The following is a 25769-nucleotide window of genomic DNA, read 5'->3' as shown; positions in this document are numbered from 1 at the left end:
AAAATTATTTAAATATAAATATAATTATTTTTATTTTTTTAATATAGTTGAATGTGAAATCTAAGACCTAATTGTTGAACACGATGTCTCACTTAATTCCTTAATTCCCTATCTTTCTTCTCTTCACTCCATCTTCACGCTACAAGGTAGCAAGAACCAAAAGTCTTCTAGCCTTAGCCTCTCCCATGTTGTCTACTATTTGCCATGTTGCTCCCTTGCTCGATGCTTGTGTTCTTTTGATAAAGGATTTTGATGGCTTGTGTTCTTGATGTTAAAGGAGATGATTGCATGAAGATTGATTAAAGTTTATTGTTAACTTGTTGCTGTAGCATAGTTTATTGTGTGTTTGGTTTTTAATTTATCAAAAGTTTACTTGCTAAAAGTTTATTTGGTAAAAGTTAATTTTGTAAAAGTTAATTGTTATAACAAAATTTGTATTTAAATACATTTTTTTAAAAATCAATTTAGTAAACTGAAAGTTGTTTGAATTGAGAATGATTTATATTTTAAAATGTGCTTTTGAATATATAATGACTAGAAAGGACATTGATCCATGATAACTTGTAATTTCTTGTTATGCAAATAGTATAATATATTAGAAATGTTTAAAAATGTAAAATAACACAAAATTAACATGTTAAATAATAAGAATAAAAAATATAAAGTTTATACTTCCACTATTAAAAAAATATAAGGCATTTTTTAAGGAGTTAGATATCTAAAAATATAAGAATTTTTAATTTTTTAAGGTGTAATCATTACTTTTTTTTAAGGTGAAACAACATATTAAATAAGGGTAAATATAAAAAAATATGATTAGTTTGAAAAATTAGCAATTTCATTGGGAAGTAATATTTAGTTAAAAATATTTTGTATTTTGAACGAAACGAGTATGTTGGAAAAATTATATAATAAATATTTCAATATACATTAATATTAAAAATTAACATGATTCAAAAAATATATATCATACATTTTTTATTTAAACAATTTAATCAACTGGACAAATCTTTGTTGGATGATAAAAATTTTAAATAATATAAAATTTGATATATTAAATAATGAAAGTATAAAACATTTGATTTAGTGGACAAAAATTTTATAAATAGTTGAATATACATCAATTCTAAACATTAACGTAATTAATAATTCCATTTACAATGTTAAAAACTTAATCTTTAATTATTATTATTTAAATGAGTATTATACTTTTAATAAATTAACAGTATTTTTTAACTAAAAGAATAATATACTATGCTTGGAATATCATGATCACATTACATATTACTTTTTAAATTCACTTTTAAAAGCTTTATTATCTTATATCCATCAAATTCATTTTCAATAACATTCTCGAAGTACTTTAAGAATTATTTCTTTTCAAATAATATCCCACATTCCAAAAACAAAAAAGTACTCCCCAAGTGTTAAAAGTGGGTTATCCAAACACACTTTTAAATATGTTGAAGTTTGTTAAATATTTTTATATATTGAAATTTAAATATTTGTTGTTGTTGTTGTTGGAAATTATTATAAGTTTATTATAATTAACTTTTAATGTATTGTAATAAATTTTACATAGTTGATTATTTTTATTATCTCAATTATGTTTATTAGGTTGAGATAAATTGTTTCTTCTCATAGAGGAAAAACAAAGAGAAGTACTAGATTATTAGGATTAGTCTTTCAATTTTATAAATCAAATTTGATCTCGTTTAATTTTGAGTTATGCTTAAATATGACTAAAATATGAGTTGCCTAATCCTTTTTTTTTTCAATAGAAGAGATCATACTTTAGTTTAGATCGAAATTCTATGTTTTTAATCCTTCGTGTAACTAGTATTTTAATCATGATATAAGGGCAAGCTTCAAATAGGAGCGGCGTCTTGTATACCTGTACAATTTGTTGCATCTACAAAATGCCAACTCTGCTTGAAATACAAACGCTATCAGTTATTATTATGATATTAAAACTCAGAACGGACCGACTAGGTCAACCTAAAAATCGGTGACCTGGTCCCTTGTTCGGTCTGGATTTACTCCTAAACTGGAGCAGGAATGAATTGATATAATCTGATCAACCCAGTATAACCCAGATAACTTGGTGGGTTGATTGAGTTAACCGAGTTATTATTTTTTTCAGATAAAACCCTTAAAACGATGTCGTTTTGGGGGATTTTTTTTTTATTTTTGATTTTCCAAAGTGCTGAGTTCAAAAATAAGATAATAAAAAAAAGTGAAACTAAAGTCAAAACATGAAAAATTAGAGGCAAAGCACGCTAAATCCAATCTAGATTTCTAGAAAGCATTCAGTTCGGCCTTTAATCTGCGTCTCTCCTTTCTCGCTCTAACTTAATTGGCGTCTTTTTTCTAACTCAGTCTTTGTCTCTTCTCCAGGCTCCAGCTCTATCTCCGTCTCTGCTGTCTCTATCTCTTCTCCAACTTAGTCTCCGACTCTCTGTCTCTTCTTCAGCTCAATCTCCATCTCTTCTCCAGCTCGTCTCCATCTCTTCTCTAGACTTTTGAGATTGAAGGGTTGTAATTGTAAGGATAAATATTTAAAGTGTTATATTTTATTATTGTTAGATTTTTGAATGATTAGATTTGGTTAAATGATTTTATAATTAATGTCTTTTTATTTAAATTGCATTATTTTAATACCGGTTTGTTATCAGTTCAACGCTCCGTTCAACCTTAATTGAACTACTAATCCGTAACTCAATACCATAACCGATTTAATGATCGGCCCAATTTTATGCATCTTGATCATTATATTCTGAGCTAGGATCCTATTGTACTCTGCTCTGACACAGCTTAAGAGTATGCTAGCAAGTTCGGAATTGATCTGGTGCATGGCATATTGACTAACATCGTGGACGGTTTTCTTTTTTCTTTTTTGTTTTTTTAAATCTTCTACCTCTCCTTGTTTTTTTTTTTTAAAAAAGATATACATCAGAAAATCTACTTAACAAAGCTTGCACTAAATCTATTCCCTCCTAAGCGCCAAGAATAACTCAAATTATCTTATTAAGTTGAGCCGTCTATGATAGAGATTTTCTATTTTGTTGGCTTTAGCGACGGATATTCTTAGTTGTTAAGACTTAAATCGAAAAAGAGACGACTTCACAAGTTAAATTATAATTATTTTTGATACTCCTTTGATCCCATTTGTTTATAAGACACTTTTAACATATTTTATCATAATTAAAATTTTTTTAAAACTTATTAACTTTTTCTAAAAATTTAATAATTTTTTAACTTTATCCTTAGTAAATATATATACTTTAACAATGCATTTTCTCTCTCTAATATTCAATGAAAATCAAATGAAAAAATTTGTAATAAAAATTTAATTAAATAACTTATAAATATAATTAAAATTTTTTTTATCTTATAAATAGGACTAAAGAGAGTAAAAAGAGATCACTGAGGTTATTATAACTTCACTGCAGTTGTTAAGTTAAATTTTAATTTTTCTTAATATGAAATAGCATTTAAACATGAAAAAGAAATGCGTAAAACGTGTAAATAAATGAAAAAGTTAAAGTTATCCCGTATTAACTTGCTAATTCAATTTATTTATATTTTTAAAATTCTTCGGTCTTTGATAGTATTTGCCATTTTCTTTCACCAAATAAATATATGCCATTTTTTTGTATAAATATATCAATTCGGGAAAAAATGCAACTATAAGTTCTACACTTCTACTATATTTTATTGAATTTTGTTTTTAATTATTACATGTTTTTTTTAGTGTTTTCATAGGAAGTGAAAAAAATTATAAAAATTTGATTAATAAATGTTACCCAATTTTATTGAAACTACCAAAATTAAAAATATTAAAAAAATTATAAAAATTAAAAATAAAATTTAATAAATTATAAAAACTGATTATTATATTTTTTTTCTATACATATTTAACTTCATCAATCTATATGTGTATTTTTTCTTTGTTCTTGGAATTTGAAACTTTGAATGTCACCAGCCTCAATCGCCAATTTTAACTTCACAGGTTTTGTTTTGGCTCGTCTTTTCTTTTCTTTTTAGTTTTTATACCTTTTATTCTCCGTTACAATCTCTATCAAGTCTGTAGAAACAACCATTCTTTCTTTTATTAATTATTTCCAATTTCACTTCCTTCGCCGCTATTATACTGGGAACGTTCTAGGGCTTCTGATGTTTTCTCTTTAAGCAAGAGTCAGGGCTGCCATTTCCTGCGTTTAGGGGCTAGGGTTTTTCTCCTGCACCTGCTACCGTCTTGAGAAGAAAAGTGTCCAAAGTTATTAATAGCTCTTCTGAAAGATGGGCTTCAACTTTCAGCCGTATGGGATTCAGTCGATGCTTAAGGAGGGCCACAAGCATCTTTCTGGCCTCGACGAAGCAGTTCTTAAGAATATCGATGCCTGCAAGCAGCTTTCCACCATCACCCGAACATCTCTTGGTCCTAATGGTAAAGCATTGTTATTTCTTTTTATGTGCTTTGATATCTGATTCAGAAGCCTATTTTTTTATGGGTTACAAACGGCAAGCTAGGCTTGAAAGAGGAACACAACCATGAAGAACCTAAAGATGGTTCTTATAGAAGCCATTTCTACATGTTACATTTTCAATTATTTTAGAAATGTAGCCTTGAGTCGGAATATGCGGTTTGCTGTCCATTCTGATCTCACAATTGTTTAGTTGAGATGGAATCGTTCGCGGTTATTTTCAAAATCTTGAATCAGTTCAACAGAATGCACTGTCAAGAGTTTCTGTATCTGTGGCGATTTTTATCCGCTTGGTGGCTGCTGTTGGTGGGGAATTAAATCATATGGGATTCTTATCATTTATTTAGATACCTTAAATCATATTGGATTCTTATAACTTACTTAGATATCGTTTCCAACGTGATGCTTACCCCCTCGGATTATCCTTTCCATTTGGCTTTCTACTAGCAGCAAATTTTCTTTATGCTATTATTTGTTTGTTTTTGGTATTCTTTCCTACATCTTAGGCGCCAAAGAAATCCCTTGGACCAGTAGTCCTTCACTGGGTTACGATTTTTACAGAGCTATAATATTTCTTACGCCTTGTTACTCTTTAGGTATGAATAAGATGGTTATAAATCATTTGGACAAGCTATTTGTCACAAATGATGCTGCCACTATTGTAAATGAACTTGAAGTTCAGCATCCTGCTGCCAAGATTTTGGTTTTAGCGGGGAAGGCTCAACAAGAGGAAATTGGTGATGGAGCTAATTTAACAGTCTCCTTTGCTGGGGAGCTCCTTCAAAATGCAGAGGAACTTATCAGGATGGGATTGCATCCAAGTGAGATCATCAGTGGATATACTAAAGCAATCAATAAGGTTTGTCAGTCCTTTAGCAAGAGGCTAAGCAACTTTTCTGCACTGCTACTCTCTCTTCTCTCTCTCTCTCTCTCTGCTGTGCGCACGTGTGTGTCTAACTCACTGTCATATGTTTTAGACTGTTGAGCTCTTAGACGAACTAGTTGAGAAAGGTTCAGAGAACATGGATGTCCGTAACAAGGAGCAAGTCATTTCTCGAATGAGAGCTGCTGTTGCTAGCAAGCAATTCGGTCAAGAAGATATAATATGTTCACTTGTAGCAGATGTAAAATATACTGGAGACCCTGTTTCCTATAAATGACTTTTTTGATGCATGACTGAAAGTCCTGACATTTGTTTGAAAAATACAGGCATGCATCCAAGTTTGTCCAAAGAACCCTGCTAACTTTAATGTGGACAATGTCCGTGTGGCAAAGCTCTTGGGAGGGGGCCTTCTCAATAGTACAGTTGTTCGAGGAATGGTTTTGAAAAGTGATGCTGCTGGGACTATAAAGCGAGCAGAAAAGTCAAAGGTTAGCTTTCTAGACATTTTGGGCTTCTTTTTTTTTTTTTTGCGGTGCTTTTTATACACTTGCGTTGGAATCTTTTCTTTCTTAATCACCGTCATGCTTCTTCTAGTTGATTTCAGTTTTCAAGTTACGTGTTCTGGTACTTGCTTGTGCTTCCATTGATTATTGGTATTTTATTCAATTTTATGAATTCAAAGAACAAAGGAAAGCTTGTTTGAGTCGTAGGTGTCTATTTGATTTTACTATGATTTGATTGTGTTCCAATATAATTGATGGGTTATGTAAGTTAAACTGGTGAGAAAATTTGTTTTTTCAAGTATGCCTTTGGTCTTGAGGAAGCAATTTCTATTATACGATAGATTAGTCCTTACAACTTTTGATTCCCTCTTATTCATTAAAGGATTACTTCTGTTTAACAGCTTGTTCTTCTATATTTATTTTGCACATACATGTTAAAATTCTGGACTATAGATGGGGACCTTAGGTTATTATGAGGAGAACTGATTTATTATTTATTTTTAAGTTTTTTCCTCTTCCTTTTCTGTTGAAATTTGTCAATTTCCTGGTATTTGAGAGCAACACCAGTTTCTTGGTTGATTCAAATTGATATTACGCTGTTTTGTTATCATTTCTCTTTTTCTCTCAATGACAAGAAGTTAATATATCCATTTTCCATTTCCATAGCAATAAATTTGATTGCAAAGGTTCAACAATACTTTCCTCTCAGATGTGGCTGAGTTAGAACTTGGATTGTAAACGGATGGATTGGCAGTTGGCCTACAATTTAGTTTTAGTTCCTCCCAAAAATAAAACTATTGATTTTAATCAATTGCCTTTTGTCATTTATTGAAGGAAGGTTGAAGTCATTGGTATAGGTGGGATATTAATTTTTTATCATTTCATTGCAGTTAATGCATACTTTTCCCCCAATTGTTTGCTTGAATTTTGCAACGCACAAAAAGATCATTGCATTAGATTTTGAACATTATACTCTGTACTTGCTGCAATTATAAATGCGAAAATTCTACTTGATCCAATAGTAATACTCTTTGCTAATGCCATATTAGGTAGCTGTATTTGCTGGTGGTGTTGACACCTCTGCAACTGAAACTAAAGGAACCGTGTTAATTCATTCAGCTGAGCAGGTATATGTGCAAAGTCTCTAATACTATAGCTATTCCTTCATCTTTCAATTTATACTGAACTATAGCTCAATATTGTAGCCAAATTATTATTATTGTAGTTCCTTTATGCTTGAAACACATTGGCAAACATTCAGGATTATTTTTTCAGCTGTTCCCATTTTGGCAAGGAATTGGCTTTGTTCAAATCCGATTCAATGGCAGTGGAATGTAAAGAGTTGTTTGACCAACATATTCCATTCTTTTGTTCTGTTTATGCTTAATCTAAAATCTCCATATATGTTTGATTATGTTATTATTGTATAGCCTGTTTCTTTGACTTGTTGCTTTTGCTGATTGGACCCGTTTTCTTCTTTTTTTGACATGGTATAGCTAGAAAATTATTCGAAAACTGAAGAGGCTAAAGTTGAGGAGCTCATAAAAGCAGTAGCAGATTCCGGTGCCAAAGTGATTGTTAGTGGAGGGGCAGTTGGAGAGATGGCATTGCATTTTTGTGAGCGTTACAAGTGCGCTTCTCTATACATCCTTTTTTGCCCCCTAATATATAAATTTGAAGCCTGGATTAATATTGAATATTGGTGATGTTCTAACCAAAAATTGTTGCTTGTAGGCTCATGGTTCTGAAAATTAGTTCGAAGTTTGAACTACGTCGATTTTGCCGGACTACTGGAGCTGTTGCTATAGTGTGTATCTTTCTACCCGTGTCGTGTAGAAAAACTTTCAAGTTTTTTTTTTTAACCCGTTTTGTTTTTCCTGCAACAGCTGAAGCTTAGCCAACCGAATCCAGATGATCTTGGATATGTTGATTCAGTTTCTGTTGAGGAAATTGGTGGTGTCAGAGTATGTTGGAAAAAAAAAATCTTTTACATGTTAATTTTTTTTTGTTTTTTCGCTTTGATTTTATATCTCATCTTTTTTTTTTGTTTCTTCTTTTGTTCACTTATTCTTCATTACACTCTGTATGATTTTCCCCTCACATGAGAATGTGTAGGTGACCATTGTGAAGAATGAAGAAGGTGGAAATTCTGTATCTACTGTTGTTTTAAGAGGAAGCACTGATAGCATACTGGATGATCTTGAAAGAGCAGTTGATGATGGTGTTAATACTTACAAGGTTATTTCTGGCATATACTCCCATAATAGGCTGTTTGTAAATCTTCCCCCAATATGGTCTTGTGGTTCTGCAGCACTAGGATTGTTACTATGATGAAAACCTGTAAATTTAACGAACCAGAAAAAAAAATGCAGCAGCAGAGCACAATGTAAGGGAAATCCTGAGGTTTTAGTGTTAATATGATAAGATACTGAATCAGAGTTACCAAAGAGGACTCCCTGATTCAATATAAAACCCTATTCCCTTGTTACAAGGATGAAATCAAGGCAAACTAAGACAACACAATCACTCTCAACAACGAACACTCACTGGCTTTTGAGAGGCCAGTCCTCTCCTCACAACACTCAAAATACCAATGACATAATCTGCTAGGGGGCCTCCAGCACTACTATAAACCCAAAAGGCAGCCCTCATGGACTCCAAAAATGCCCTCTCCTTAGCCAGGTCACAAGCAACTCTAAAGCAGCCCTATTTTTTTATTTTCTTGCTCCTTAATAGGGGGGATGTAAGGTCAACGTTCTGACCATCTAAAAGCATCTTTCCTTTTTCATGCTTCTTTTTAGTTTTCCTTTTGTAGGTTTGAGCAGCTAAAGCAATTCTATCATATTACATGTGTTTGGTTGAGTGTAATTTTTCATTGCTGCTAAATGCTTCACACGCACCATTGTTTGTCAGGCCATGTGTCGGGACAGCCGTATTGTACCTGGAGCAGCAGCAACAGAAATTGAATTAGCTAAAGAAGTGAAAGAATTCTCCTTCAAAGAGACAGGGTACTTTTGTGTATATCTATTTTTGAAAATAAAAGGCTGTTGTTTATATATTTGTATGCATGCATCTACGTGCTTGTTCATTGCATGGGAGTGATTTTTGTTCTTCGGCTGTATGGTTGGGTTCTTGTTCTTCACTGTTATTGATGTTTCTTGCATGGTTTTAACAATTTATTTTGTTTAGCGTGAATCAGTAACGTGACACATGGATAGGGCATGCTAAATTTTCAATGGCTTTGCAGATTGGATCAGTATGCTATAGCCAAATTTGCTGAGAGTTTTGAAATGATTCCTACAACACTGGCTGAGAATGCTGGGCTTAATGCTATGGAGATTATATCTTCTCTGTATGCAGAACATGCATCTGGAAATACCAAAGTTGGCATTGACTTAGAGGAAGGTGCTTGTAAGGATGTTTCAAATTTGAATGTCTGGGATCTCTATGTGACGAAGTAAGCTACTTGTACATATACCTTCATCTCTCTGTCTCTCTCTCACACACTCCAAATCTGTAGTTAGGCGAAAAATGAATATGTTTATTCATTATTGTAGAGAATATACTTAAGTAAGCTTGTCATATAAAAATTTGTTAACATGTTTCATTGTTTTTTTTTTTTTTAGGCTCTTCGCTCTCAAGTATGCTGCAGATGCTGCATGCACTGTGTTACGGGTGGACCAGGTATTGCTCTAAAAAAGTAGTCAGTGCTTTCATGATCAATCGTTTGGAATTACTTGATGTTGTTCTGTTTGAATATTTTTAATGGCAACTAACGGAACTGAAGAATAGGTGAAACGTGTCCAATTATGGGTACATAATATTTCCATGTGGTGAGCTTACGGTTCAGAGGGAATGGTTTGAAACTTTTTTGGGACAAGGAAATGGTTTGAAACTTGGAAGTGCATGAGGGAGAGGTTGCCATGATTATCTAAATTCTAAAACATTAATTTGTGAGTCCGGAAACACTATTTGGATCTAGTAGTATGGCTGTAGATTGAAATGTATTTATTTGAAGTTGAAGCACTGATTATTGCATTGTGTGCAACCGTTAATTTTTGGGAATGCGTTTCCGAACTTCTGGAAACCACTTTTTTGGAGTAGAAACAGGGCTTTAGCATGTGAAATGTATGTTGTGGTATCATTTGAAATAAACACAGCCTAGCCATAAGTTTTACTTATCTGCATTAGAAGAAAATACCAGGTGTGGAACCTATTTTGAAGTTTCATGTTATATTGCCATTATATTTTTATATGGGGTCAACAGTTTGGGAAACAAACAGGTGTACCGTGGTGATCTTGGACAGTTGCTCTTGAAGCTAGCTCCTGTAAATTCTTGTGTCAGTTTTTTATGTTCATGGCTCTTACGTTATATTTTGATGTTTTTAGATTATAATGGCAAAACCAGCTGGTGGCCCGAGGAGAGATCAACCTGCTGGCATGGATGAAGACTAAATTTTTTCCCTGTTAGAACTGGCCGCTGTTTTGTCTGTGCTTGGATGATTGGATCTCAAACTGACTACTGCCTTTCTTTTCGATGCCAGGGGTGGGGTTGATGCAAATTTTAGATTTTGATTTTCAGTGGAATGATAAGAAATATGCCCTGTAAATTTTAAATTTTATTCATAGTCCTCTGGCTAGCTTAACGATGTCTGCAGAATTGCCGGAATCCGGGTGCTGTAACAATCGAGTTCAGGTTGAATCTTAAAAAATTTATTATTTCCTTTTCTTTTGATAAAATATTGATAATATCTAGATTTATTGATTGCTCTATTTTCCGTTTGATAATTTATTCAATTCAGCCCTTGCACTTGTTATGACCAGAGTTGTAAAAACTTAGCCAATCACTTCACCTAACTTCTTTTGGCGACGTTATTTATCTATGTAAAAGAAAGAGAAATATATAACTATTACTCCTTATATTTTTAGTACATTTTAGTATTGATTTATACTTTTTTTGGTTCATAATTTTTATAATTTTTATCTGTAATGTTAATCCTCATTGTTACTAATAGAGTTGATAAGGACTCATGATTTTAACAAGTTAGCACATGGCATGAAAAGTGAAAGAATTCATGTATGCGTTATATACCAAAAATCAAAACAAGTTGGAATTATGTGAATTAATAAAAACCTTTATATTTGAAGGATGGCTTTCTTGTTACATTTTATAAAAAAAATAAAAATAAAAAAAATGCAAAACCTAATACGCTGTTTGGGAATGATGGCAGGAATTCTAAATTGTAATTTTCAATACTCACAGTTATTTATACCCGGCACGCCAGATATAATTGTACATCACGATTAAAAATGTTAAACGAGTTGTATAGTCCAAAGTTCTTGGGAGAATTGCATTGAGGACATTTTAAAAAAATTATTCATAAATAAAGATTAACAAGTTGCTATTACTATTTTAATAATAAATAATTTTATAATGATCATTGTGAATAATTCTCTTAAAAAGTTAATTCCCAAAATTCTTGCAAGAGAATTTAGGAACTTGAATCTCACTCAAGAAGGCAATGAGAATTGGGAAGTAACGAGATAAAACTTTTAAAAAGACATTTCTAAACTTTTTCAATTATTCGAAATAACTGACATCTAATCTCGTTCTAAAAGTACAACATTAGCCCTGAATTGACTGCACTGAGCACCATGAGCGATTCACTGGTTGTGTCAAGATCAGCTCTTACGTTCCCAAGGCTCTTCACAACAAAGGCCAGATTGAACGTGGATCTTACTGGGACACAACAACTCAACATCTACTTGGAACTAACTAATAATACCTACAAAGAATGATGCCTGTGATGCTCTAAAAAGATGTTTCGATAATTTATAACAGACATCATAATCTTCTACACGCACATCAGAAAGTGCAAGTTATGTAGGGACAAGATAATGGCCTTCGTCCTGACCGTTGATCCATACAAGAGGAGTAGCCACTGCAAGTAGAGCGAAAGAAAGACCACAAACCAGTTTCAACGCTGCCCTTCGCAGTGTCTTTTCCATACCAATTCTCTGAGTATTATTTTTACTCGTGGGAACTGCCTCAGGATGCATCTGCATGTCAACTTCACCAGAAAGCTCATCTGGTATTGAGACTGACTCCTGACCATGTTGTATCTGTGCATCATCATTATCACCAACATCATATAATAAGCTTTCATTCTCTTTAGAATCACTATTTTCATGTAAGAAACCATTCTGATCACATCCAGATGTTGGACTCCACTGAATATTGCCTGAGGATGAACTCCTAAACCGTCTGTTACTGTTTTGTTTCTCAGAGCTATCAGAATTCACATCGAAAGGGTCTTGAAGAGACTGGATGAGCTTTCTAGGAGTCTTGAAGATTTTGATATTGTCTACATTAACCTGTGCTCGAGACCTCTGAATAGCAAAGAGTATGTGTCAGTTGTCGAAATAAAAGAACATGTGATTTCAATAAAAAAATATGGCATTTTTTTTTTGGGAGGGGGATGATAGGATTACATCCAAATTCCACTCAACACACCTGATTACTCCTAAGTCCATTAACAACTAAATTTATATGTTATCATTCTCCTAAACTCAATTGTCAATGAACCTGAAAATAATTAATTGTGTTAAGTAGAGCCTTGAAGTAATTCTGCCAAAAAAATATTAATAAGATCTCAAAAGGAGACTTGATACAAAAGATCTTACGCAGTGTTAGTTTCAAGTGCTTCATTATCATGAAAAGACTTTTAAAGTGACCATCAAGTATAATTTATGATAGACATGTGAGAACTTTACCAGGGGACTTGTGGTGGTGCTTCTGGACACTCCAAACCGAGGGTTCTGATGCATGAATCCAGCAAACTCCTCCGTTGAATCTGTCCCATCCAAAACATCATGATTCGCAGAGTTCTCTAACCATTTCTTTGAGATATCATTTCTCCTCACAACTTCTGAAAACAGGCCATCCTTGAGAGACACGTCAACTCCTCCATTTTCCTGGCTCCAAAGCTTCCTATTTACACTTCGACGCTCAAAGTTTGAAGTCTGAGATGCTTGGCTCATTGCAATAGGAGACTCAGTCACTGATTCATATCCCGGAAAGAAGTCCAGAGTCCGTGATTCAGGTGAAATAGATGTAGGAGAATTCTCCCCTTCACCAGAAAAGTTTTCCCCTTCATTGTGATCTCCCTTGCTAAAATTTGAGCCAGTCACTGAACCAGGACTTTTAATATATCTTGATTTTTTGTCAGCTGCAATTCTCTTGGCAGTTTGCAAAGCTTCAAATGCAGCACCTTTCACATATGCCATTTTATCAGACTGGCATTTCTCCATCTCCTGAATTATCAACTCAAGTTCTGAGAATATGCTTCGGGGGTCTAGACATTTCATCATGAAGTTTACCATTTGAATGGCCGACAATCTCTTCTGAGAATTCCCCTCCATAGACCCAGCATTCAATATCCTCAATCCAGATTGTATGAGCAGTCTAGCATATGCTTCAACAATCAAAGCATTGCGTTTAACCAAAGCCATTACCAAACCCAAGTGTGAGTTATTCTGGGTGGACCTCCCCTCTAAAGCTACAGCAACATTCAGGCAGACCCTGTTGACCACATCATCTGAAGCAAACTTCCAGTTATCTGAATCCACAAGAGCCTTTAAGCAAAGGGCTGCTCCTGAAGCTAGGCTCTCTTGAGAACTAGTAAGAGAATCAGAAAGTGGCTTGCATAGGGAATGAATTATATGCCGCTTTTTGTCTTCTGGGGTTGTGGGGTCAATTCCATATCTTGCAATAGCTGGAACCACCTTTGAGCAAGCCTGATGAAGTGGGAAAGACCCTGCACTTGAAGCTAAGGTTTGAATTATGGATGCCATTATGCTGTCTATCATGGGAACAATTTTGACACCATGAACTCGAGCAAGAACTTCATAGAGTGAAATTGTGAATTCTCCAGATAATGAGCCAGTATCCTTGGTTTCAGAAACCTGGGCGAGGAAGATAGGAATAGTCTTAAAATCCAAATCCTTAACGTATGACTTTAGTGCTTTCATTGCACACTTGCGGCTGTCCGCATCTTTGTCGAGGTTTGCAAGCTCTCGCCGTATCACTGGACTGAGACTTCTTCCCATTGCTGAACTAAAATCAAACAAACAATTTGATTAATAACTATAATGAAGGTAATCGTAACCACCACTGCAGAGATCTCATTGTGGGTATTCTACTGCAGATTTTAATATCCATGCTCAGCATTTAATGCTTCGACTTTTCAGTTATTATATTCTTTGCAAACAAAAATTAAATCGTGTAAAGGGACAGTGAGCCAATTTACACTCGAAATTTTTGTTTGCCTCCATGAGCCTCAAAACAAAGTAAAACCACTGACTTGCAACTCAGTTGTTCACCCCCTTACCTTGAATTTGCAGCAATTAAACGAGAAACGGAATACTTATCCTTCCTTTTCCCACTTCAAAACTATTAGAAGGAAAAAAAATCTCAGACCCCAAACCGATGGATCTTGAAAATTAGCTTGATAATGACATCAAGTGAAGGACGGAGAAAAGGAAAAGCGACAACCAGTCTGGTTTTCAGTTTAAAGAGCTAAAATGTTTGATTTTCTCAAAGAAAGATAAAGATTCAAGCTTTCAACAATTCTTGGGTAACAGAGAATGGGGAAGAAAGATGATAATGATGAAGAAGGGGGTTCGGATCAGTGCGAGTGTATTCACCAACAACGTAAAACAAGATTACTCTGTACACAAGCGCATTCAGTTCCTCAATCATATGATTAGAGAGGAAAAGAAAGAGTAAACGGGAATTCAAATCAACTAAAAGCTCAAACACCAAAGCATGAGAAATCAAACAGTGCTGTGCAGAACAAAAAGAAAGAAATTCAAATTCAAATTTAAGCAAGGAAATGCACCTTTATGAAGGGAAGAATCAGCTGAAACTTCCACTTCCTTGTGCACTACCTTGTGAGCGCTAACAAGATAGAGGACTTGAGAAGCGTTGGAGCTGGGAAGAAAACGAGAAAGCTGTCTAAATGTGAAATGGGCTTTGAAGGTTCGATTTCAAATTTAGCGTATTTCGTGGGGCTCTGTCTCTTTCCGCTACAAATTGAATACCTAGATTTTCAAAATCTTTCTTCGTAATTCCACCGCTATCCTTCCCATAAAATATTCCTTAAAGGGTCATTCGCAAATTTTTTTCTTTTTCCTTTTCTTTTGCACTTTGCATGAAACTCCAGCATTTTGTAAGCACGACTAGTTTATACATTATTATGTCACTGTATTTTGGTTGGTCAATATATACATACATACATACAACTGTATTTTGTAAAATAGAATAATCATGACGAATTTAACGGATGTATATTTGGATGCTTCTGACGCTATCAAAAAAATTAAAATCATTCCTGCTGAATAATATGATTATGTTCCCATATACAGAAGAAAATAGAGATTAAGTACAATGTACTTCCCTTTTCTGAGTGTTTTGCATTTATGCTTATATTTATTGTCATTAATCGGCATTTTTACTATGTGCTCCGTGTTTACAATTACAGAGTAAATACATTGATTTTGTAATTTTTTTTTTAAGAAAGAGAGGAGATGCATTGGTCTCCTGAGATTTTGTTTTATTAATTTTCGAATCAGTAAAATTTTCACACTGATTCTAGTGATTCATTGAATGAGAATTTAACTGGAGTCCAGATTCAATTCACCCATTGTGTATTAAAAAGAAATCAGTCAATCTCATTAATTTAATTTTAGTTTCATTTTTTTTTTTTCCCTCTCCTAATTCTCCCGAAACCAATATAGAAAATGGGATAATCAATATTGAATACTCCTGTGAAACCAGATTCCTCACCTCCTGTCACTGCCTTGGCATTTTGGTATGGCTTTATCTTTGACTAGAGAATCCAAAGAGCAGCAATAAATATAGCGTTTGGAATTGCGTGCAAAGTACTTTTCCCGCGCTTGAGAAACTGGTTTTTGGGGGGATTTGAAAATCGCGCCTAAAATTCAGCTTCACCTTCCAGCTACCATTACGAGTCTGCGACTGGCCCGAGCATGCAATGCAACAAACAGACGCTTAGGTGAAGGTGATTGATAATTTGATACTGCCGATTTTTATTTAAAAAAAGAAGAAGAAGAGAATGGCGCCAAATTGTGACCCCTCGCTCCGCGTTGCGTCATTCTGTAAATAGCTTAACGCAAGAGATCTTATTATAATTGTAATTGTAAATACTAAATAAAGTATGAAGAGTTCATTCAAATTCGGTCCTGTGTTAAGTTAAGAAGCCTAATCGTTTATTTAAAACCAAAAAAAAAAAAGCAAAGGAAAGCACAAATAAGATCCTAGAAGGTTAATTAGACTCCAAACGGAATATAATAATCAAGAACAATAACTTGTATCTCTTATTTGATAGTGTGTGAGTGTGGGTGCCATGAAATGCAAAACTATTACCGGGAAAATATTGTTTGTACATGGAGAGTCTGCAAGTTTGAGGACATTTTCATACAGGGCAAAGTGAAGACGATTTCACTCCCACAACAAATATAAATGTCTGCGCAATAATGAAAAAACTAACAAAAAAATAACATGTATCTTCAGCATGGGCGAGTGGACGAGGGGGCTTGGGACAAACCTTTGTTCCATAAATATAGTCTGAAAATTTATGCTTCTTTTACATACTGATCTCGAAAAACTACTGGGACAACAATTAGTGGGTATCCGTGGATGCAGTTTTAATTGGTACAAAAAGATTGATCATTGACATTGTGGAAGCAATTTGCAGGTTGGGCAATACCACTTTCCCTTGAATCTTGTCTCTGGTGTTAGGCCAACACATGCATAGTGAAACCATTCGCCTCCTTGGCACTATCGAGAAAACGCACACATAAGCTCCTAGAAGTTACAACCAACCCCACCTCCCCCAAAATAAATTGGAAGTCTGAGTAAAAGTAAAGGATACTCACATTTTCATTGTCACATGCAATCATATCACCAAAAGACACCTGAATGATCAAAATAGCAAAAGTATTTTAGCTTCTTGCAGAACTTGTTAAGAAAAGACCAAAAAAGGTATGAGAAATTACCTCATACTGGAGTACAAGGAGAACAAAAATTAGATATATTATGAAAAAAGAAAAATCCAAACCTGATGACAAACACAGTACGTGGGCTCATTAGGATCAATTGGTTGATCAAAATCCACAGGAGCTGTATAGTCTTTTTTATGGCTTCCTGGTGGAGGCATGAGCTCAAGGTCCCTATCACGCTCTCTATCCCAGTCTCTATCCCTGTAATCAGGTCTCTTTGATTGAGGTGTTCCATATATGGGCTTGCGCTTTTCACTTTTAAGAACTAGAGGCAATGGGGGAAGAATTGCTGGTTCATCTGGTGATATTTTCCCCTCTAACAAAATTGGAAACATAAAAGAAACAAAATGAGAAAGATCATACCTTGATAACGTGCCAAGGGAATATAAGCCTATTTCTTAAAGAAAAATAGAATATCTTAAGTTCCAAAGTAGTATAATTTTATTTGTTTCCAGCCTTTGTTGCCACTGCCACATAATATGTTGCTTTATACAGGTCTAGAAACACCAATTCCTGTACTCTCCTACATCACTCTTCCATTTCAAGTTCCAAAATACTTGTAAATATCATCAAGAACGTTTGAACAAAAGATGTATATATCTATATATATATAGTTATTTACATAAGAAATAGGGTAATAAATATATCATCACTCATTACATCAACTGGGGTGTATATAGTCATAGGGGCACCAATGAAGGAGAGAAGACAATGGTCACTTCCCTTAGAAATCCATTAATTGCACTCTTGCGCATATCTTTTCCAGGTAAATAAACCATCCAAAATTAATATGAAAGTAATGTTTTCTCATATTCTCCTAACCTTTTACTCTCTAGAGGTTTTAGGCTTAGCATGCATGATACAGTAAATCAGCATGCAAACTACATGGTTATTTTACCTTGCTTTAGATCTTCAGCAAAGTTGTTTAAATCCTCATCAAGTCGCTTTATATGGCTATCTATCTGGAGCAAATACACGAGAACTGAAACTAGTAAACTCTAGTATGGCGTTCCTAAAACGCATATGAGGAAAAAGAATAAAAAATAATCATACAACTTCCTCTTGACTAGTATTATTAAAGAAGTATATAATCTTTAATCATATACAGAGAAGGCAGAATGGAATCAAACTGGATCTTATCATATCAAGGAAACTGTAAGAGTTGAATATTGAGTGGAGTGCTCCTCATAATCAATCAAAGAAACTCTTCTCTCACAGCATGCACATGTACGGTTAAAACTTAAAAGCACATTCTTCAGTGTCCTGGATCATGCTGTCCGGCAAAACATCACACAAACAGCAGAAAGGAGAACAAACCGTAGAACACACCAAACCAAATAAAGGCTACATGCACACATTATCTAACATGAAAGAAATTCAATTGTACTAGTTCAGGCATGTAAGAAAAGAAAATAAGGATTTTAGCTGAAAGTAAATCAGACAGGTCCACGTTGAATAGTTCTTCATGACAATCAGCCCAGAGTTAGAAATTGGCTACGACCCAAAGTACTGCTGTTTTTTTTACTTGATCAACCACAGAATCATAAAGCGTCTGATAGATAAGCTATAAGGCAATTATTTGTAAAAGCTCAAAAGAAAGGAGAGAGATAGTGTAAATGTTCCTTTAAATTATAAATTGGGCTTTATTTAGGCTTAAAGCACTTCTTTTTCTATCAGAATAAATGTTCCAACCCTTCCTCGTGCAGTTTCATCAAAAGAAATATACAGAGTGATATAGTTGTTTGATGGATCCGGGCTGCAGCTACTATGTGGGAAAGGAGAAGATGATATTTCATATTTATAAATATCCGACCGAAACCAAAATGACTATGATCAAGTACCAGGTGAGACTACCAGAACACATTGAAATATCGGAAAAGGCATCAGATGTAACAGATTTATAACTGTTTTGTTTTTACAAAAAAGAAAAAAACTGTTTTGTTAAGAATGAGTCTGACTTTGATTCAGCAGTTAACAGTGAACTGTGTCTAAGTAACTATAGAAGCCTTTAATGCCTGAAAGGAAAAGAGAAAACTTCCAAGTTGCATACAGCCACATTTTGTAGCATACGAGAGGGGACAAAGCAAAGAATAATGGATCCATTTATGGAAGCAACCATGCATAGTATAAAGTAGATTTTGTTTTTGGCTGAATAGTATAAAGAGTTAACTATATTATATGTGATATTTTAGAAACACTTGACATGTTATCTATAATTCACTACCCAATTCTGTAGATATCATTTTATATGAGCAATAATTACTTTTCATAGATCAGAGGCTCTTCCCAGTAACATTTACTCCAGTGATATAAAGTTGGAGCGAACTTCAGCAAGCAAATATGCAATAATGGTATATGATAAAAAAAAGTCAAACATAAATAATCAAGATACAAAACTTAAAAACGGTGAAACTCACCAGGTCATATGCTTGTCTTGCCAATAAAACCTTCTCAGTACATAGACCAAATGCACTATCTTGATTTGCCTCGATTTCTTTTCGCATTTTGTTAATTGCAATGTCATCTTCTTCATTCATATTATTGTTATTATAGTGATGGCCACTGTTATGATTAGGCTTCTTATAGCCATGTGATGACAGCCCCAGGCAGTATTTTGTCTGCTGCCTCGTCTGGTTTATCATAGCTGCGACACCCACATAAGTCACAACCATGAAAAGTTAATAAATAAACAATCATTAAGACATGCAAACGGCCTAAAGAATTGGGAAAAAAAAAATTCCACACAATCAGTGACAGATACCAAGAACAGAAAAAGAAACTCAAGTGAATATTTACATTGGGATCGATCATCGAGTTCTCTGATGGTGTTGAGTAACCTCTGAAGCTCGGCAGGCAGTGTACTCGCGTCTATGGAGATTGGAAAATCAAAATTTAAATGAAGCGGCAAAATCGAATACAACTTCATCGAAAAAATAGGAAATTCAGGAAGAAAATGAGGAACTAGAAAGACGCTTACACTCCAAATAGTCGTCGACATAGACTCCCGTTCGTGCAATTGCCATATGGAATGGTAATTGTCGTGATTGTTAACGGAAGGGTTTGGTTCTAGGGTTTGAGTTGCGTGCCCTGGAGCTGGATTGCTAATATTGGCAATGGGAACGACAGAGCCAAACGATGTCGTATGAGCGTGACGTTTCAAGGCAAAATTTAACGAAACAAGGCGGGTAGGGGAGCATGGCCGTTGATGAGGCGGGTAAATTCCTTCCCGACAGACAAATGACAGCACCGCCATGGTGAGACATTCTTCAAAATAACTCTTACGTTTGAATCACTCGAGACCAAAACGGATAAAACGCATGATATAACTTTGAGACATTTACAAGTCTTCGAAGTTGAAGTGAATTTAGTTTGTTAATAATGTCACGACCAATTCGTTGTCCTTGTCCCTCCCGCTAACCATGAATACCCATGGTTATGATAAAAAAAAAAATGTTATGTTCTAAAAGACCACACAGACATAAAACGAAAAATTAACCTATTACAGTTTTATTTGTATTTTTTAAAAAATTTAATAAAAACTTAATTTACATTTTATTTTAATATTAAATTTTAACTCCCATCCATAGTAAAGCACAGTATAAAATATAGTTTAGAAATATGATTAAAATTGAATAAAAAATGGACTATTGAAATGAAGTACCGATCACTACTAAAAAAAAAAGAAATTGAATGATATACAAATTCATGACTAATAAGCAAAATCCATGATCAATTTTTAGATTTAGTGATAGTCATTCTATCATTAATTTTTGTCACAAATATGACATCACTAATTTAATGACTGAAATGAGTTTATCACTAATTTAGTGACAGAAAATATTTATTATGAATTAATATTGCCACCTGCCACATTGTTGCCATTGAATCTCCAATGTCACCTTAAATGTGATGTTGCCTTATCTCGAACCCAAGATCTCTATCTTTTCATAACTTTTTTAGTCAGTTGAGCTATGATGGCTTTTTTATTTTTAATATATATTATTTAGTTGAACACATATATTTAGCTTACATGTATTTTTATATATTTAATATATTATTATTTAAATATGTTGATAATATATATTATCATATACACACATTAACACATAAATATATAACTCAATATTTATTATAGTTAATAAATATACCATTTAATACCAAATAATATATATTATGAAAATAAATGTTTATATATATTGTTTCATATTTTCTATATTATAATTAAAACATTTTCATATAGTAAAAATTTTATTTTATATTTAAATTTACATAATAAAGTTAATATTTTTATTTTTATATTATATATTTTACTTATAATAAGAGAAAAATTATTTGTGTAATTCTTTAATTTAGTAATTTGAAGATTTTTTTTATGCGAACCTCTATATTTATCATAAATTGTTTATTTTTATATAATATTTGAGCTCATTTTTATTAATTTTTTTAATTCAAAATATTGTCAAGTGATGGATATTAGTGATGCATTTAAATCAGTAACTAAATTTATAAAATTTGATCAAAATGTGACGACATTCTATATCAATCACTAATTGGTCACTAATTCATGTAATTAATAACAAATTTCAGTTTGCAATAAAATTTTTTGTCACTAATACATATAATTAGTGATAGATTAGATAACCGTCATTAATTTGTTACTTAATTTTAATTTTTCTAATAGTGGATTTAATGAAGTCATAATAAAGTTAAAAGGGTTTAAAAAATGGCGGATTGAAGGGCATGCATTCAGAACTCAAACAACCAGTACATCAGCTTTGCGTGATCTTGTTTTTGTTATAGATTTTACCAGGAAAATCGAAAGGATATTTTAACTAAACTATTTCAAGTGACTTGTATGCAGTGGTTGGCAAGCAGATTAATCATCATTGTAAGATGTATCCTATGGTTAGGAAGAAAGATGGTGCGTAATTTACTTCCTAGCTGCCAAAGTATAAAAACATTAAGAATAATTGTGGACCATCATTTATTCAGTTTTGTAGTAATTCAATAGAATTTCAGCTAGACTATTAAAGGATTCAGCACGCATGTAGATTCAATCCATAAATATCTAATTCACAAGACAATACAAAATCCATATCTCATTTAATCAAATTCTGTAAATACAATTCCATTGTCAGTTAAATCCATAATTCAATCTCCAGTCTTTGCCTTTTCCATAATGCAATTCTGGACTTGAACCTTGAAGTGCAATTCCTCAGCAACAAACACAATCTTTATTTGGGCATAGTAGAAGCAGCAAAGAGAGATGAAAACAACTGGGGATGAGGGGGTTGGGTTCAGAATTAGAAGATGGAACAAAAAGGAACCATTGATTTAGACATTAATGTTCTTCAAGAGAGAAAGTACTTCATAATGGTTGCTTCTTCATACCAGCAAGCATTTAATGTTCTTCAAGAGAGAAAGTACTTCACAATGGTAGCTTCTTCATACCAGCAAACATCAACAATGCTTGGAAATGGAAGTTATTGCAGGTACAAAACCTTGGCGGACTCGAAGCTTTTAAATCCATGCATGGAGAATGGAAGCAAGGAAGGAAAGAGGTGGGTTGGATTTAGAATAGTCGACAGAGAAAGAGGGCACGTTGGAAGCTATCATTTGAACAAGGGATACTTTAGAATTCGTAGTGTACTAGTGTATCTATACTCTGGCAGTTAGAAAGTGAATTATATACCACTATTTTCTTGACCATTGAATACATCTTACGGCGATTATTAATCCTCCCCCACGTACATAGAAAGAGGGGAGAGATGTTTCTTTTTTCCTTAATCTCCATTTCTCTTCTTTTCCTCTCGTCATTGATAGATTAAAGTTTTTTAACAGTTCAGATTTAATATTTGATAGAATTATTATTATAATTTTACATAAAATATATAAATAAAATGTTACAGCTTTAAATTGTTTAGATCAAAATTTAATAGTTCAAATTTATTTATATTTTTTATATGAAATTAAAATAGTAATTTTATCAAATATTAAATCAGTACATAGTAAGGAAAAAGGAGACACCCCTCTCTCTAATGAAAGTCCTCAATCCATTTATTGTAGTTAATGATAAAAAATTGAAACTTCTACATGAGGCTCACATTATTGCTGCAGAGTTTATTTGAAGCCTACTTGAATCAAGTCCAAGTGAATTCTAGCTTAGCCTGAATACTTAAATCTTTAATCCTTTTTTATATATTATGCACATTAAATATTAATTAATTAATTTGAGTATTTTAACTGGTTTAAGTAAGCTTGAATCGGACTTAGTTTTGTGATCTTTTCTTCAATATATCCATTCAAATAAACTTGATTCACCAGAATTATGGGCACCACATCCATATAATCATAGGGTTTGCATGCCAGACAATTATAGTGTGATCAATAAACTTATTATAAAGAAAATCATAAAATATTGGATAATTAAAACGGGCATTATTTGACCCTGGATATGAATTTGAAATATTTAGAGAAAATTATATCTAAATCTTATAGAAGAGATTTAATTATTAAAATATTTCATAAAATACACAAAATATTCTCAAATCCAAAATTTTGTGCATTCATAGTTACAAATTCTTTTTATTAAGTAATAAATTTATAAGATTTAAGACTTAAGAATATTTTATATATTTCATGCAACCTCTTGATAATTAAATCTGTTGCGTGGGCGTTGGTGCAATTCTCCCAAATATTTACCACTCCAAGAGAGAAGAAGCATTGACAAACAAGAACGAGAAAAGGAAACAAAACAAAAAAAGGGAAAACATACACTTGTACGTGTCACATACTATACAGAAGGGAAAATGAACCTTGGAATGGGGGGCATGCGTTTCTCAACTTTCTCAATCCTGTGCCTTCAAAAAACATGTGAAACCCTTCTTTCACTGCAAAGATTCTATTTTCCACACAAGCCCAGAAACAGAAGCTCTATCGCATCTCATAAACATGAACCCAAATATCTGTAAAAAGGTCTAAAAACACTTTGGAAATGCGTTTCTAGAATATCAATAATATCAAATAGCCTGTATCATAGCTGGAAGAATATACAAAAACATACTCGGAAACATTTGCGAGAGCATCTTGAGCAGACAATAATGGCGAATGAAAGTGACAGTGGTGGCTTCGCAACTAGGCAAGGAGTCCGATCGTTGGATCTCAATCGATGTGCAATCGTCCCCGTTATTGAGTGAGTCTGCTTTTCACTGTTCTATCAATTTTGTCTCTGCTATCTTCTTCTTGTTTTTTTTTTTTTTTTGGGCGTGCTCGATCTGCTCTTACTTATGCTTCATCACAAACTTCTCCGTGATGGTCCTTGTCATGATTCTGATATGGGGAGCTCTGTTTCAGGAATATTGTGGCGACATTCGTCTTGGACTGTGAGTTGGATCTGAAGAAAATTGCTCAGCATGCTCGCAATGCTGAATTCAATCCCAAGGCATGTCTTATGTTACTTTGTTTCAATTATGTCTGCATCATATTTAGGTATCGTCACTGCTTATTATTAGTAAGTTGATACAAATGTTGTCATTGCAGCGTTTTTCTGCTGCCATTATGAGAATAAGAAAACCGAAAACCACAGCTTTGATCTTTTCTTCGGGGAAGGTGGTGAGTGCTGCCCATGCTCCTCCTCGAAACTATATTGGGTTCTGTTATCCTGAACTCAACAATCCATCAATGCTACGAAGCAACGGGTTTAGTTCCTTTCTTGTCTTTCTTGCTAAAAATTCTATCGTGTTTATGCTTGTGTTGTCCAGGTCTGCACTGGTGCGAAAAGTGAAGCAGACTCAAAACTTGCTGCGAGAAAGGTAAATGCTAAGTACTACGCAAACCAATCGATGAAGAGACGCGGATGTTTCACTTTGAATTAAGTGACAGAGATGAGCTATTCATATATGATTCCATGGCTGGCAGTTTAATTATGTAGTGTATGTATAGTTGAAATTATGCCAAACTGATATCGATTTCTGGTTCTGTCAGTTTGCTCGAATTATCCAAAGGCTTGGGTTTGAAGTCAAGTTCAGGGTACTTTATTCGGTTACTCTATCTATTAAACAAGTATAAATACAAAATGATGATTAGGAGCTACGCTGTTCCCTTCTATACTGAAACTATTTATGAGAGTGGCAGGATTTCAAAATTCAGAATATGGTCGGCTCCTGTGACGTTAACTTCCCCATCAGACTTGAAAGTCTCGCATGTTCACACGCTGCCTTTTCAAGTGTAAGCCATATGTTTCCACAGAATTTTACTGTTTAATTAAACTATATCAAAGTTCTTGGAGTCTGGTGATCTAATAATGTCAACTATATTAACACAAATGAGTTGCAGTACGAACCGGAGCTTTTTCCAGGTCTAATATATCGCATGAAACATCCCAAGATTGTACTCCTCGTATTTGTGTCCGGGAAAGTTGTGCTTACGGGAGCCCAGGTATCTGGCTAGCTTAGTTAATTATTAGCTTTCTCCTTAACTGCAAAACTGACCGTGTTTCAAAATTTGACGTGTTATCAGGAGAGAGATGATACATACAAAGCCTTCGACAGTATATATCCCGTCCTTGCAGGGTTCAGGAAGATTTTTAGGAATTAATGACCCTTATGTATATGAATCTGGGATTTCAAAACATCTCACTTTAGAATAATTAGAAAAAAATCCTAACGAATGTGGTGTGGCCGCCGGTGATCAAACTGTGATCTTTTTCTGGGAGATTTGTCATCAGTTTCGACGTTAATTAATATTATCCTATAGACATGGATCAGTGATGATCTGTTGAAGTTTTCTATATGGATAAATTATAAATAGTCACTG

The 25769-nt window shown here is 33.7% G+C and overlaps 4 protein-coding genes across 5 annotated transcripts; 2 read left to right on the top strand and 2 right to left on the bottom strand.

The window, feature by feature from the left end:
- Window positions 1-4118: 4118 nt before the first annotated feature.
- On the top strand, window positions 4119-10646 carry LOC129306575 (T-complex protein 1 subunit theta). The gene is made up of 13 exons (XM_054947252.1): window positions 4119-4450; window positions 5084-5346; window positions 5465-5611; window positions 5697-5858; window positions 6923-7000; window positions 7370-7503; window positions 7608-7680; window positions 7760-7837; window positions 7989-8111; window positions 8787-8881; window positions 9121-9330; window positions 9500-9557; window positions 10263-10646. Exons 1-13 carry the CDS (start codon window positions 4303-4305, stop codon window positions 10326-10328), a joined length of 1635 nt encoding a protein of 544 aa, XP_054803227.1. The 5' UTR covers window positions 4119-4302; the 3' UTR covers window positions 10329-10646.
- A 758-nt stretch (window positions 10647-11404) lies between these two features.
- Window positions 11405-14932, bottom strand: LOC129306499 (protein SINE1-like). 2 transcript variants are annotated; one of them, XM_054947128.1, is made up of 3 exons: window positions 14774-14932; window positions 12648-13989; window positions 11405-12263 (listed from the first exon to the last, which is right to left on the bottom strand). In XM_054947128.1, exons 2-3 carry the CDS (start codon window positions 13980-13982, stop codon window positions 11754-11756), a joined length of 1845 nt encoding a protein of 614 aa, XP_054803103.1. In that variant the 5' UTR covers window positions 13983-13989; window positions 14774-14932; the 3' UTR covers window positions 11405-11753. The 2 variants fall into 2 exon arrangements, with proteins under 2 accessions (XP_054803103.1, XP_054803104.1); XM_054947129.1 differs by having other exon boundaries at window positions 12648-13984; window positions 14774-14906.
- Window positions 14933-16345: 1413 nt separating this feature from the next.
- Window positions 16346-20128, bottom strand: LOC129304936 (PHD finger protein ING2-like). Its single transcript, XM_054944786.1, has 7 exons — window positions 19933-20128; window positions 19752-19823; window positions 19373-19599; window positions 17854-17917; window positions 17015-17271; window positions 16833-16871; window positions 16346-16734 (listed from the first exon to the last, which is right to left on the bottom strand). Exons 1-7 carry the CDS (start codon window positions 19976-19978, stop codon window positions 16624-16626), a joined length of 816 nt encoding a protein of 271 aa, XP_054800761.1. The 5' UTR covers window positions 19979-20128; the 3' UTR covers window positions 16346-16623.
- Window positions 20129-22265: 2137 nt separating this feature from the next.
- LOC129305570 (TATA-box-binding protein-like) lies at window positions 22266-25550 on the top strand. The gene is made up of 9 exons (XM_054945565.1): window positions 22266-22516; window positions 23962-24147; window positions 24309-24396; window positions 24495-24566; window positions 24716-24766; window positions 24939-24983; window positions 25089-25181; window positions 25290-25391; window positions 25473-25550. Exons 1-9 carry the CDS (start codon window positions 22266-22268, stop codon window positions 25548-25550), a joined length of 966 nt encoding a protein of 321 aa, XP_054801540.1.
- The last annotated feature ends 219 nt before the right edge of the window (window positions 25551-25769 follow it).

Source organism: Prosopis cineraria, unplaced genomic scaffold (assembly GCF_029017545.1).
Source record: "Prosopis cineraria cultivar Desert tree isolate PC_DT_omini unplaced genomic scaffold, ASM2901754v1 PC3, whole genome shotgun sequence".
Lineage (NCBI taxonomy): Eukaryota > Viridiplantae > Streptophyta > Magnoliopsida > Fabales > Fabaceae > Prosopis > Prosopis cineraria.
The sequence above is the reverse complement of the archived record's forward strand: the minus strand, read 5'-3'. Positions and strand labels throughout refer to the sequence as shown.